The 16,080-nt window shown below is 41.7% G+C and overlaps 1 protein-coding gene across 1 annotated transcript in view; it reads right to left on the bottom strand.

Moving 5' to 3' along the window:
- The window catches only part of iqgap3 (IQ motif containing GTPase activating protein 3), a 227,309-nt gene that overhangs the window by 190,791 nt on the left and 20,438 nt on the right, over window positions 1-16,080 (bottom strand). Inside the window, exons 3-7 of the mRNA XM_059979942.1 lie at window positions 15,800-15,956; window positions 9,665-9,742; window positions 5,671-5,747; window positions 3,988-4,055; window positions 2,172-2,285 (exon numbers count right to left, since the gene is read on the bottom strand). Coding sequence (XP_059835925.1) covers window positions 2,172-2,285; window positions 3,988-4,055; window positions 5,671-5,747; window positions 9,665-9,742; window positions 15,800-15,956 — 494 coding nt within the window. The remainder of the gene's footprint in view (window positions 1-2,171; window positions 2,286-3,987; window positions 4,056-5,670; window positions 5,748-9,664; window positions 9,743-15,799; window positions 15,957-16,080) is intronic.

Genomic DNA, 16,080 nt, shown 5'->3' with positions numbered 1-16,080 from the left:
GAAAAGGACAGAATCAGAGAGGACAGGAAAATTTTTAATTGGGGGAGGGCAAATTATGAGGCTATAAGGCTAGAACTTGCGGGTGTGAATTGGGATGATGTGTTTCCAGGGAAATGTACTATGGACATGTGGTCGATGTTTAGGGATCTCTTGCAGGATGCTAGAGATAAATATGCCCCGCTGAGGAAGATAAAAGACTGGTAGGGTGAAGGAACCATGGGTGACAAGTGAGGTGGAAAATCTAGTCAGGTGGAAGAAGGCAGCATACATGAGGTTTAGGAAGCAAGGATCAGATGGGGCTATTGAGGAATATAGGTTAGCAAGAAAGGAGCTTAAGAAGGGCCTGGGGAGAACAAGAAGGGGACATGAGAAGACCTTGGAGAGTAGGGTAAAGGAAAACCCCAAGGCATTCTTCAGTTAAGTGAAGAACAAAAGGACGACAGGAGTGAAGGTAGGACTAATTAGAGATAAAGGTGGGAAGATGTGCCTGGAGGCTGTGGAAGTGAGCGAGGTCCTCAATGAATACTTCTCTTTGGTAATCAACAATGAGAGGGAGCTTGATAACAGTGAGGACAATATGAGTGAGGTTGATGTTCTGGAGCATGTTGATACTAAGGGAGAGGAGGTGTTGGAGTTTTATGGGAGGCAGCATTGTGGGCCAAACTGCCTGTACTGAGCTGTACTATTCTATGTTCATCAGGATCTCGGCCTGAAACGGCAATGGATTATTTGTTTCCATAGATGCTGCCTCATTTTGTGTGTGGAGACTATTTATTATTCACCTCTAAATGATAAAGCTTTGTTGGCCAAGTCAATTGACTGTGTGCACATTCCAATATGGCCAATGCAAGTAACTACAATTACTGTAGAAATGAAGAGATCCTTCCACAAATCTCATTATAGCAGACACATTTAAAACACACTATACAAAAAATCTGGAGATATGGCTTCCACTTTAAAATTTAGAGGTATATAGCCTCTCTTGGTACTGTTACAAGGTGTGTTGTTCTTAGAAAATAATCTATATCACAATTTTTCACATTGCAAAAGCCCATCATTTGTGCATGCATCAAATGAGAGTTTTAAAAAAATTGCTCACTTCCCACTACCCACCCACACACACATTTTATTCTGCATTTCAAACTTTTGGGATATGAATTGTGAATTTTTTCAGGGGGAGACAAAATCCTTCAGAAAGTAGCGGATACAGCCCAATCCATCACAAAGCACTCCCTGTTACTGAGCGCATTTACAAAAGAGCGCTGTCTCAAGGAAACAGCATCCATCAAGAACCTTCACCATCAGGCCATGTTCTCTTCTTACTACTACCATCGATCAGGAGGTACAGGAGCCTCAAGTCCCACACTACCAGGTTTATGAACAGACTCCTGAGCCAGCGGCAACTTCCCTCACCTCAACTCTGAACTAATTCCACAACTTGCAGATGTTTAATATTATTTATATTTTTTACTTACACAATTTGTCTTCTTTTGCACTTTGGCTGTTTGTCAATCTGTTAATGCATAGTTTTTTTTTAATTAATTCTATTGCATTTCATTATTTTCCTGAAAATGCCTGAAAGAAAATGTATGGTAACAGACTCAGTGGCTGTTTTATTATGTACACTTGCTCGTTAATGCAATTATTTAATCAGCCAATCATGTGGCAGTGACTCAATGCATAAAAGCACACATGCATGGGTCAAGAGGTTCAGTTGTTTAGACCAAACATCAAAATGAGGAAGAAATGTGACCTTTGACCGTGGAATGATTGTTGGTGACAGACAGATTTGAGTATCACATAAACTGCTGACCTTCTGCAATTTCATGAACAGTCTCTGGAATTTACAAAGAATGGTGTGAAAATCAGTAAACATCCAGTGAGCTACAGTTCTCAGAGGTCAGAGGAAAACAGCCAAACTGGTTCAAGCTGACAGGAAGGCGACAGAAGCTCAAATAGCTGCTCATTACAACAGTGCTGTGCAGAAGAGAGCACACAGTACGTCGAACATTGGATGGGCTGCAGCAGCTTAAGACCACACTAGCACCTGATAAAGTGGCCAGTCAGTGTATACATACTTAGATAATAAATTTACTTTGACAACCCAAATGGGCACAACACAAAGGTCGCCCAAATACACAATATAAACATTTCTGGTACTCAAAACTTACCTGCTGCTTCATCAACCGAAAGTTCATTGGCCAAGATTCCACCAATCTTACTAAACGAGGGCATCTGTATTCCGTATTTGTCCAGCTCCGTTTTCATGTTATTGATCTCCTCCTCTGTAAGGAGAGCGGGAATCAGAACCCACCAAGCCAATTAAAATTCAAATGAGGTTGCAAGAGCGCTGAAGTAGAACAAAGCAGTCTGCACAAACAATGTTGCAACTCTTGCATTAAGTATTCACAATCTCCATCACTGTGACATGGTGACTGCAAATGACAACTACTGGATGCACTGTAGCAACTCCTGAAGGCTTCTGCCACAACACTTCCCTAATCAACGATATTCACTGCCCTGGAGAACACCATTACCTTCATCATGATATTGAAATACAGTACTGTGCAAAGAAGTCTTAGACTCACATATATATAGTTATGGTGGACAAGACTTTTACACAGTACTGGAGTAATTTTATGTAATTTCACTGTACTCCTGCAAAAAAAAATAACATGACAGATGAGTGACAATAAACCTGATTCTGATATGAGTCTCCATTGTGGACTGGGGACAGGGAGAGGGGAAATCATGATTGGGAAAAGGGAATGGGAGAGGGAGGGGGACAGAGCGGGAAGCACCAAAGACATTCTGTAATGATCCAATAAACCAATTGTTTGGAATCAAATGACCTTGCCTGGTGATCCAGGGCTGAGAGTGTCTGGACCCACATCACCCCTACCCCGGCACTCCTTCTCTGCCACCTGTTCCACACCCGTCCCACAAGGTTCCACCCTTGCTATTCCCAACATCTTCTACTCCTGCCAGATTTACAAACTCACCCTATGTTCCACGTTGATAAATACAGTACTGTGCAAAAGTCTTAGGCACCCTAGCTATATATACACACATGCCTAAGATTTTTGCACAGTGCTGTATTATCTGCTGGTTTTTTTTCCATGTAAACCCTTGCCTCAACTCATTGACTAGACACAGATGCAGAGGTTGGATTATGATTAGTCTAGGACTATTTTTCCAAAAAGATCTCACTGAAAATTACCAAGTTGTTCATGTACATGACAGAATACATATTCCCCCGGTTGAAGAGATTAGATTGAGGGGGCGAAGTTTGAGAATAAGGGCAACAGGTGAATAAATATGTCTTCATACAGATGGCAAGGCTGTGGAAGGCCCAGTCCTGAATGAACATAACTCTGGAGAGCCCGTCATTGCATTCAATTAAAATAGAGATCGATAGATTTATGAACTTTATGAGATCAGTGGATATCGGCACAGAGTGGGAAGATTAGCCAAGATCTTAATGAACTGCAAAGCAGCTTCAAAGGGCTCAGATGAGACAGTAAAAATTGACCAAATTAAAATAAGAGGAAATAGCATCGATTATAATGCTAAATCTACCAGAGACCAGGTAGGTTTCCACCTTAAACAACAGTAACAACTTGGGGTTATACAATGCAATTAGCATTGTTTTATTTAGAGATAGAACACTGTAACAGGCCCTTCTGACACAATGAGCCTGCACACCCAATTTCAACCCTTAACCAATTAACCTACTAACAAGCACATCTTTGGAATGTGGGAGGAAACTGGAGCACCTAGAAGAAAACCACATGATCACAGGGAGAAGGTACAAACTCCTTACAGACAGCAGCAGAATTGAATCCAGATCACTGGCACTATAGTAGCATTATGATAGCCACTACTATTGTAGCACCCCAACCACAACAGGAGGGTGTGGTGGGATCATTTTGCGCTCAGCCGAACTAAAGCTGCAGATATACCAACCAAGCAGGTGAGAGGCCTTACCTGTGAAATTGACCTTTCCATACAGGTCCTGTATCTGTGGAGCCAAACCCAGCTTGAACAAGTAAAGGCTGCAAAACAATTGAGGAAAACTTATTTCCCAGCAAAGTGCAAAACACCAATCTACTACTTGTTGTTTGTACTGTTGCAAGAGGAAGGAAATGTGATTGAACACAACCAAACACAAGAAAACCTGCAGATGCTGGAAATTCAAACAACGCACACAAAACGTTGGTGGAATACAGCAGGCCAGGCAGCATCTATAGGAAGAAGTACAGTCGACATTTCATTTTTGCGTTTTTTAAATCTCAACCGGAAACATCGACTGTACTCTGCATTTTGTGTGTTGCTTGAACACAACCAATTTTTACACAGGTGAATCAAAATTAAGCCTTACCTCAATATACCATGCTGGAAGACTTTTTGTAAAAAAAGCACAGTGGAATCAAAGATAGATGGAACAAAGTAGAAAATTACAAAATTGGTAATCAGTTTAATATCTTTACATATAGCAAGATAAAGTGATTTTTTTTATTTTGTATGCCATCTGTATGGATCTTTCTAATACAAGTAGAAAGGAAAAGCCAGAACAGAATGCAGAAGTATGTAGATTTACAATACAGGATGTATACAGTTATGGCTACAGAGAAAGACAGACAGACAGACATATTTTATTGATCCCGAGGGAAATTGGGTTTCATTACAGCCGCACAAACCAAGAATAGTGAAGAAATATAGCAATATAAAACCATAAATAATTAAATAATAAGTTAATCATGCCAAGTGGAAATAAGTCCAGGACCAGCCTATTGGCTCAGGGTGTCTGACACTCCGAGGGAGGAGTTGTAAAGTTTGATGGTCACAGGCAGGAATGACTTCCTATGACGCTCAGTGTTACATCTCAGTGGAATGAGTCTAACTGAATGTACTCCTGTGCTTAACCAGTACATTATGGAGTGGATGGGAGTCATTGTCCAAGATGGCATGCAACTTGGACAGAATCCTCTTTTTAGACACCACCGTCAGAGAGTGCTGTATAGATAGATTTTTAAGTTGCAACGGCTACATCTATGTAATTAAGAGATAAAGATCACCCCTTGATCAGAATCAGGTTTATTATTACCAACATAATGTCATGAAATGTGTTGTTATGTGGAGGATTACGGTGAAAAACAATATACTACAAGCTAAAGAAATTAAAATATTAAATACAAGTCCATTCAAGGGTCTGATAGAGCAGGATAGAAGCTGTCCTGATGATGCATGCTTTCAACCTTTTGTATCTTCTTCCTAATGAAAGGGGCGAAAAGGAAAAACTATCTGGGGTGGAGAGTATGTTGGCTACTTTCCCAAGACAACATAGTATAGACAGAAGCAATGGAGGGGAGGCTAGTTTTCATGATAGACTGGGTTGCATTCACAGCAATAAAAAGCAACACCAAGAAAGAAAATGATCCATTGGTGAGGATTTAGGGATCCTGTAGAGGCAAGGGATTGGAGCTCTAGACTTTGGTGCCCTGAGCTGATTTAGCTCTATTTTGGGTCATGTAATTACACACACGCGCGCCCAGGGGTCAGAATTGAAGGAGAGTAAAGATCATACAGGACTATAGGTGGAAAGAGGTTACAAATACGAGATTAAAATTTCAATTTCTGATGAAATTATCCACTTTACACAGATCGTACCTGAAAGCATGAATGCAATAAACAACACGGGGAATATTCTTCTTGTCATAGATGTCCGTTGTTTCTGGGTAAAATATCTGGAAATAAAACCAACAAACTTTATCATGTAGATTTTAAATTCTATAGCATTTTACACAATTCACAGTATTTTGTGATAGACTTTTCTCACTGACAAGTGTCATGAGATGTTTTGTAACAGCAGTACAGTGCAATCCAAAGTAGTTCAAACAGAGCAAAGAAGTGACTTAGTACGCACAGGATGGTTCACTGTCCGTTCAGAAATCTGAAGCAAGGGGAAGAAGCTGTTCCTAAAACACTAAGTGTGGGTCTTCAGGCTCTTGCACCTCCTCTCTGCTGGTCGTAATAAGAGAGTATGTCACGAGTGATAGTGGTCCCCAAAGATGGATGCTGTATTTCTAAGCTTTTTGAAGGTGTCCTCAATCGGTGAGGCTAGTGCCTACAATGAAGCTGGCTCAGTTTGTAACCCTCTGCAGCTTTTTCCATTCCTGTGCAGTGGCCTCTTCACACCAGACATTCCAACCAGCTAGAATGCTCTCCACAGCACATCTGTAGAAATACGATAGTCTTTGTGACATACCAAATCCCCTCAAACTCCTAATATAAACCTGCAAAAAGGAAAGGGGGGGGGGCAAATAATTCCCATCACAGGGCATTTTCTCACTCTTAAGTCCTATTTTTTGGAAGAAAATAGGGTGAAAGAACAAAAATCAATCAATATAAATGATTGAAATACACTAAGTCCACTTTATTAGGTACACCTGCTTGTTGCTGCAAATATCTAATCAGCCAATCATGTGGGAGCAACTCAATGCATAAAAGCATGCAGACATGGTCAAGTGGTTCAGTTGTTATTCAGGCCAAACATCAGAATAGGAAAGAAATATGTTCTAAGTGACTTTGACCATATAATGATTGTTGATGCCAGGCAGGATTGTTTGAATATCTCAAACTGATCTCCTGCTATATTCCACACAGAAAATGAGGCAAAAGAGAAAACAAAAACATCCAGTGAGCAGCAGTTATGTGAGCTAAAACGCCTTGTTAATGAGTGAGATCAGAGAATGACCAGACTGTTTCAAACTGACAGGAAGGCGACCAACTCAAATTAACTATGCATTACAAAAGTGATGTGCAGAACATCTTTGTACACACATTTTGAACCTTGAAATGGATGGAGTAAACAGCAGAAGACCACAGAGTTCCATTCCTGTACCTAAGCGGTCATTGAGCGTACATGCCGATGTTCTGCTATCCTAGAATTATCTGTCCAAAACCATTGCAGGAGCGCCTTCACCACATGGAATGCTGCTGTTCAAAATATGACTTCTCAGGAATACTGACCTTGCTAACACTGTCTGTTAAACTATAATCAGTGCAATTTGACCCACTGCATAAAAGGTGGGTTGATATGTATTTGTACAAGTGGCAAAGCAGCATAGCAGTTAATGCAAACACCTTGGGGTTAGCAGCAAGATCGGGGTTGTCTGCAAGGAATTTGTACACTTTCTCTGGGTGGGTTTCATCGAAGTGCCTCAGTTTCCACCCACGTTCAAATGATGTATGGGTTAGAGTTGATGATTTTAGGCATGCTATGTTGGCACCTGAAACGTGGCGACATATGTCCTGAATGATATATTTTACTGAATATTTCAATGTGTATATAACAAATAAAGCAAACCTTTAAATGCCATTGGTGAGGCCTCACTTGGAGTATTGTGTATAGAGTTGGTCAGCCTATTATAGGAAAGACTTGCTTAAACTGGGAAGAGTACAGAGAAGATTTACAAGGAGGTTATCAGGACTAGAGTACCTCAGTTATAGGGAGAACTTGGCCAGACTAGATCTTTATTCCTTGGAACATAAATGAATCAGTGACAACCTTGTAGTAGCATTTAAGATTATGAGAGATACTACACATGGTAATAGTCATTTCCCCAAGGTAGGAGAGTTCAAAACTAGAGGATCATTGGTTTAGGGTGAGAGGAGAAAGGTTTAAAAAGGGACCCAAGGGGCAAAGTTTCCCACAGAGTGATGAGTATATGGAATGAACTGCCAAAGGAAGTGGTTGAGGTAGGTACAGTAGAATCATTTTAAGTACAGGTCCACAATCCCTTAACTGAAATTCTGAAATCCAAAAAGCTCCAAAAACCAAAGCTTTTTTTTGTGGAGTGTGGAGTGTGACGTCACTCAGGTGTGACGTGGCAGCAGTAGCAGAGGCCACCAGATGTCAGTTGTGGATCAGCACTCGTACTGGTTACACATGCATTTGCTGTTCGCTGATATTTTGTGTTCACTGTTGACTTTGCTTAATTTCACTGTGAAAATGTCAAAAAGAGCTGCAGATACCCCAATGGGTAACAATGAGAAAAAGAGAAGGAAGCATCCATCATTATCAATAACGCAGAAAGTGGAGTTATTGCAGAAGCTTGATCGTGGTGTGTCTGAGCGGCGTCTTACTGAAGAATATGATGTCGGAACTACCACTGTATATGATTTAAATAAACAGAAAGACGTTATTGAACTTTTATAGTGATAGTGATGACCAATAAGTCATTTACCATGTGTTTGATTCGGTTTGTTTGAAGCTGTATATTTTAATGTTTTATTGAATGTTGTTGTTGGAAATAAAATGTACTAGTGTATTTATGGTCTATAATTATCCTAGTATTTCATTTATCAGTATATTACTCTATAAATAAACTGTAATAGTATTTGTAAAAAAGCATGGATTGGGAAAACCCAGAAGTTCTCTCTCCAGCACTCGTTTGAGCAAGTACAGACTTTTTTCTTTGGCATTATTCCATAAGCAATACAGTTTAACAACTATTTACATAACATTTACATTGTATTAGGTATTATAAGTCATCTAGAGATGATTTAAAGTATACTGGAGGATGTGCATAGGTCCGGAGGTCCCCCAGGTCCTAAAGTCCACTCGCATAGAGACAGGTTAATTATCAATTTTCTGAAATCCGAAAAATTCTGAGTAGGGAAATGCAACTGGCCCCAAGGATTTTGGGTAAGGGATTGTGGACCTGTACTTAGATAATTACCTGAGGAAGCTGGACCTAGCAGGTATGCACCTTGTGCAGCATGGACTCAATGAGCAGAAGTATTGCTCTAAGAAATATGGAATATAGATGGTCTGAAAGGATTTTTATGAAAGAGTGGAGCAATGTATTTAGTTCTATTTTTTGCAGAAGCCTGTCAGTCTGATATTCATGTTCAGTTTATTGTCATTCAACCATATACATGTAGACTGGCAATAAAACAACTTTTCCTCCATGTACATACACACACAAAAATTAACAAATAATTAAGGGTGCAATCATGACATGTTGAAAAGTAAACTGTATGCGTCAGAGCATAAAACACTACAGCGCAGTACAGGCCCTTTAGCTCAGTGTTGGGCTCCAGCAGAATTTTACTTCTATTCCCACAATCTTCAAAGAGATACGCCAAGTTCCAAGTACAACTCAGAACTATGTCTACCTGTAATGTGCTTTCAGGCATCGCCAAGGAAGTAATCAAGGCAACACAGTAGCATAGTAGTTAGCTCATCATTTCGTAATGCCAGCTGCACAATCGGGGTTGCTGTGTTGTCTGTTAGGAGTTTGTATGTTCTCTCTGTGGTTTCCTCTGGGTGATCCAGATTCCTCCCAAATCCCAAAGACATATGGGTTAGGGTTAATCATTTGTGGGCAGCAGAATTGTGGCAGCACTTGGGGTCTGCTGCCATCCAGCATGTTGGGCTGTGTTGGTCATTGAGACAAACAATCCATTTCACTGTATGCTTCAATGTACTTGTGACAAATAAAGCCACTCTTAAGGATAGGGGTTTTATTAAGAATAAACCAGCCCCATCAACCTGCCTTGCTAGTGTCATGTTGCTAGTGTCACTCAGAATTGATCACAAAGCCTCAATAAAAATAAATATTCCAAGTAAGGAAAGAAAATAAGTCCTATACTGTACCGATGGGAGAGCAATCTTGGCCATTGCATTCAGCCAGTGGTTGATGTTGTCAGTGTGTCTGAAGTGCAGCCCAGTTGCCTGTACAAACACAAATTTGCACTTTTAAACTCAATAGGTACATTTAACGTCAGATAAATGTAAACAATATACATCCCAAGATTCTTTTTCTTCGCAAACATCCATGAAAATAGAGAAGGGCCATGAAGAATGAATGACAGTTAAATGTTAGATTTATATATGTTCCCACCCGAGTCTAGGCTAAGAGAATAGCGGACAGAGTAAATAAATAATTGCTGGCACCTGCTGCATAGGAACAGAATTAGGCAGTTTGGCCAATCGAATCTGCTCCATCATTCAATCATGACTGATCCTCATTTCCCCTCCTCTTAATCCCCTTAATCATTTCTCCCCTTAATCTTTGATGCTGTGTCCAATCAAGAACCTATCAAGCTTTGCCTTAAATGCACCCAACGACCTGGCCTCTACACTTTCCTGTAGTAATAAATACCACAAATTCACCACCCTCTGGCTAAAGAAATTTCACTGCATCTTTGTTTTACATGGATGTCTGTCTATCCTGAGGCTGTGCCCTCTTGTCCTAGAGTCCCCCACCATGGGAAACATCCTTTCCACATCTACTCTGTCTAGGCGCTTCAACAATCAAAAGGTTTCAATGAGATCCCACCCCCACCTTTCTAAATTCCAGCAAGTACAGACCCAGAGCTATCAAACGTTCTTGTATGATAACATTTTCATTCCTGGAATCATCCCCGTGAACCTCCTCTGAACCCTCTCCAAAGTCAGTACATCTTTTCTCAGATGAGGAGCCCAAAACTGTTCAGTACTCAAAATGAGGCCTCACCGGTGCCTTATAAAGCCTCAGAATCACATCCTTGCTCTTTTATTCTAAACCTCTTGAAATGAATGCTAACATTGCATTTGCCTTCCTCACCACCGACTTGACCTGCAAGTTAACCTTTAGGGTGTTCTGCACAATGACTCACAAATCCCTTTGCATCTCACACTTTTGAGATTTTCTCCTCATTTAGAAAAGTCTGCACATTTATTTCTACTACCAAAGTGCATGACCGTGCATTTTCCAACACTGTATTTTATTTGCCACTTTCTTGCTCATTCTCCTAATCTGTCAAAGTCCTTCTGCAGCCTGCCTGTTTCCTCCACCAATCTTCGTATCATCTACAAACTTGACAACAAAGCCATCTATTCCATCTAAATCATTGAAATACAGTATAAAAAGTGGTCCCGACACCACTAGTCACTGGCTGCCAAACAGAAAAGCACCCTTTTATTCCCACTCACTGCCTCCTACCAATCAGCCAATGCTCTAATTGTGCTAGTAACTTTCCTGTAATACCATGGGCTCTTAACTTGGTAAGCAGCCTCATGAGTGGCACCTTGTCAAAGGCCTTCTGAAAGTCAACATATATAACATCCACTGTATCCCTTTATCTCCTCAAAGAATTCCAACAGATTTGTCAGGCAAAATTTTCCCTTAAGGAAACCATGCTGACTTTGTCCTAGCTTGTCTGGTGTCACCAAGTAATCCATAACCTCATCCTTAACAATTGACTCCAACATCTTCCCAACCACTGAGGCCAGGTTAACTGATCTATAATTTCCTTTCTGCTGCCTTTCTTAAGAGCGGAGTGACATTTGCAGTTTTCCAGTCATCCGTGCCAGAATCCAACGATTGTTGAAAAATCATTAATAATGCCTCCAGAATCTCTACCACTACCTTTTTCAGAACCCTCGAGTGCAGTTCACTGGTCTGGGTGACTTATGCACCTTCAGCTTTTTGAGCACCTTCTCCCTAGGCATAGTAACTGTACTCACCGCTCAACATCTGACACTACTAGTGCCTTCCACAGTGAAGACTGATGCAAAATATTTAGTTCATCAGCCATCTCCTTGGCCCCCGATATTATTTCTCCGGCCTCATTTTCTAGCTATCCTATATCCACTCATTTCTCTTTTTTTTAATACTTGAAAAAAAACTTTGATATTGTTTGCTAGCTTGATTTCATATTTCATCTCCCCCTCTCATGATCCTTTTAGTTGCTCTCTGTAGGGTTTTAAAAACTTCTCAATCCTCTGTCTTCCCACTAATTTTTGCTTTGTTGTATATCCTCTCTTTTGCTTTTGCCTTCCCTTGTCAGCCATGGTTGTATGATTTTGCCATTTCCAATTTTGGAATGCAGTACATCTATCCTGCATCTTCCTCATTTTGCCCAGAAACTCATGCATGCCATTGCTGTTCTGCTGTCATCCCTGCCGTCATCTCCTTCCAATTTACTTTGGCCAACTCTCTCATACCATTGTAATTTCCCTTACTCCACTGAAATACTGCTGCGTCAGACTTTACTTTCTCCCCATCAAATTTCAAGTTGAACTTAGTCATATTGTGATCACTGCCTCCTAAGGGTCCTTTTACCTTAAGCTCCCTAATCACCTCTGGTTCATTACATAACACCCAATCCAGTGTAGCTGGTAAGCTCAATGACAAACTGCTCTTAAAAGCTATCTGTAGGCATTCAACAAACTCAGTCTCTTGAGATCCATTTCCAACCTGATTTTCCCAATCAATCTGCATATTGAAATCTTCCATTGCTATAACATTGCCCTTTTGACATACCTTTTCTATTTCATGTTATAATCTGAGGTACACTTCCCAGCTACTGCTGGGAGGCCTGTACACAAATGCTACCAGGGTCCTTTTACCCTTGCAGTTTCTTAAATTAACCCATAGGATCAGAAGATGTTGAAACCCTATGTCATATCTTTCTACTGATTTGATGCCATTCTTTACCAGCAGAGCCACGCCAACCCCTCTGTCTACCTTCCTATCTCTCCGATACAATGTGTAACCTTAAGCTCCCAACTACAACCATCCTTCAGTGATGGTCACAACATCATCCCCAACAATCTGTAATAGAGCAACAAGATCATCACCTTATTTCTTACACTCTGTGCATTGAGATAAAACACTTTGAGTACTGTATTTGCTACCCTTTTTGATTCTGTATCCTTAATGCACAGATACTCACTCTGCTGCCTGTAATTATGCCGTATCATCTGCCTGCTCTTCCTGACAGTCTGACTGCATGCTATCTTTGCTTTTTTACCATCTGTCCTACTCATTGCCATCTTTATTTGTATATAATCTACACTGCAAATATCAGGCCTTGATAGCATCTGTCTGGATTTGATGTGGAGACCTGAATTCTGTGAAACTCAGCAGGAACTGTTCATGCCTAACTACATCAGGTCAAGGATGAAACCTGGGTCCTTCACTGCCCCTCCTCCAGTACTAGGATGAACATAGAACAGTACAGGACTTCCATCCCACGATGTTGTGCCAGCCTTTTAGCCTACTCATGTAGGCCTTTCTAAAATTGATCTTAGAGTGGATGTGGAAAGGATGTTTCCTGTAGTGGGGGAGTCCAGGACTAGATGGCACAGACTCAGAATAGAAGAAAGTCCCTTTGGAACAGAGATGAGGAATTTCTTTCAAGTCAAGTCAAGTCACTTTTTATTGTCATTTCAACCATAACTGCTGGTACAGTACACAGTAAAAATGAGACAACATTTTTCAGGACCATGGTGCTACATGAAACAGTACAAAAACTACACTGAACTATGTAAAAAGAACACAGAAAAAAAACTACACTAGACTACTGACCTACCCAGGACTACATAAAGTGCACAAAACAGTGCAGGCATTACAATAAATAATAAACAAGACAATAGGCACGGTAGAGGGCATCAGTCCAGGCTCTGGGTATTGAGGAGTCTGATACCTTGGGGGAAGAAACTGTTACATAACCTGGGTGGTAAGAGCCCAAATGTTTCGATGCCTTTTCCCAGATGGCAGGAGGGAGAAGAGTTTATATCAGAGGTGCATGGGGTCCTCCGTAAGCTGTTTGCTTTGCGGATGCAGCATGTAGTGTAAATGTCCGTGATGGCAGGAAGAGAGACCCCGATGATCTTCTCAGCTGACCTCACTATCCACTGCAGGGTCTTGCGATCCAAGATGGTACAATTTCTGAACCAGGCAGTGATGCAGCTGCTCAGGACGCTCTCAATACAACCCCTGTAGAATGTGATGAGGATGGGAGGTGGGAGATGGACTTCCCTCAGCCTTCGCAAAGTAGAGTCACTGCTGGGCTTTCTTTGCTATGGAGCTGGCGTTGAGGGGCCAAGTGAGATTCTCCGCCAGGTGAACACCAAGAAATTTGGTGCTCTTAACGATCTCTACCAAGGAGCCGTCGATGTTCAGCGGGGAGTGGTCGCTCCCTGCCTGCCTGACGTCAACAACCATCTCTTTTGTTTTGTTCACATTCAGAGACAGGTTGTTGGTTCTGCACCAGTCCGTTAGCCGCTGCACCTCCTCTCCGTAAGCTGACTCGTCGTTCTTGCTGATGGGACCCACCACGGTCGTGTCATCGGTGAACTTGATGATATGGTTCGAGCTGTGTGTTGCAGCACAGTCATGGGTCAGCAGAGTGAACAGCAGTGGGCTGAGCACACAGCCCTGGGGGGCCCCATGCTCAGTGTGATGGTGTTGGAGATGCTGCTCCCAATCCAGACTGACTGAGGTCTCCCAGTCAGGAAGTCTAGGATCCAGTTGCAGAGGGAGGTGTTCAGGCCCAGTAGGCTCAGCTTTCCAATCAGTTTCTGAGGAATGATTGTGTTGAATGCTGAACTGAAGTCTATGAACAGCATTTGAACATGCGTGTCTTTTTTGTCCAGGTGGGTTAGGGCCAGGTGGAGGGTGAAGGCAATGGCGTCGTCTGTTGGACGGTATGAAAACAGCAAGGGGTCCAGTGAGGGGGACAGCAGGGTCTTGATATGCCTCATGATGAGCCTCTGGAAACACTTCATGATGATGGATGTGAGTGCAACAGGATGGTAGTCACCGAGGCAGGACACTGAAGACTTCTTCGGCATGGGGGGCGATGGTGGCGGCCTTGAAGCACATTGGAAGGGTGGCACTGCTCAGGGAAATGTTGAAGACGTCAGTGACAACATATTGGGCTAGAGGTTGGTGAATTTGTGAAGTTCATTTCCACAAATAGCTGCAGAGACCTAGTCACTGGGTAAATTTAAAGCCAAGGTTGATAGGCCCTTGATTAGTAACAGCATCAAAGATTATGGGGAGAATTCAGGAGAATGGGGTTGAGAGGGATAATAAATCACCCATGATGGGAGCAGACTCAATGGGCCAAATGGCCTAATTCTGCTCCTGTGTCTTATATAATCTAATAGTTTCTTCCCACATGGCCTTAAAATTTCACTCATCCATGTGCCTATCCAAGAGTCCCTTAAATGCCCCTAATGTATCCACCTCTACTGTGCACCTACCACAGCAGCCAGCAAATTTACCCCCATCCATCCAGGAGGTCTCTCAAATACTCATTCACATCTGCAATCAGTCCAACAGTTGGGTGTTTATAACCTGGAGAGGACCTACACATATCTCAGACTACTTGATGATTGCCAATTAGTTCCACCCTGACCAGTTACACCCACAATGTCTGAGCACAGTATGTTAAAATCTCTGAGGTAATAGACACTGTTCTTTACCACACTTTACATCAGTTTCCATGTGAATGTTTCCTGGGGAAGCTTTCAATGGATGTGGAATCACTGGCACCAAACTGTACTTGGTATGTAGTGCAATGTCACATTTGATAAGACAGAGAGAACATTAAGTACACTCACAATACCAGAAGCATCCTGTGATCTCCCACCACTAGTAATAACATATTACCTGCTGCTAACAAAAGCACTTAACAATGTAATGAAAACACCAGTCCTTACTTTGACTCTTTGCCACTGAGCCACTCAGGTAGGCTGAAGTAGTTTCATAATTTAATTCTTAAATTATGTTTATATCAGGCCACTCTTTCATAATACTAGAAGCAGCACAGTGAGATGCTTCATGCACCAGTAGATATTGCTTTCATCGCAGAGTACAACTTGAGCTATTGCTCCACCTATCCGACCATATTATTTGTTGTTAAGGAAGAAACAACAGCCCCAGCAACCCCATAATTATTGATTATTGTTCTCTATGAATTAAACTGTACACCAATCAACTTGTGGTCTCCATACCTTGTACCTCAGTTGTTCTCGATCATAGATTTTCCGCTGTGGAACAACAGTAGGTGCAAAGCGGTGGCCCAGCTTAGCCAGAATTACACCATTCCTCAAGCTCTCCTCCAGATCAGTAGTTGGTGGAAGCTGCTCACCCAAGCAGGTCTCAATCCACCTAGACCAGAGCCAAAGATATACAAGGACAAGGTTAGCAGCAGAGGGATGATGGCAATAGTGATCTCCCACAAGAGCCATTCATTCAATATCTCAGCCCATACTATAAATCAAGTGGCCATGGG

The sequence above is a fragment of the Hypanus sabinus genome, chromosome 9 (assembly GCF_030144855.1).
Source record: "Hypanus sabinus isolate sHypSab1 chromosome 9, sHypSab1.hap1, whole genome shotgun sequence".
Lineage (NCBI taxonomy): Eukaryota > Metazoa > Chordata > Chondrichthyes > Myliobatiformes > Dasyatidae > Hypanus > Hypanus sabinus.
Note: the sequence above shows the minus strand (reverse complement) of the source record. Positions and strands in the feature narration are given on the sequence as shown.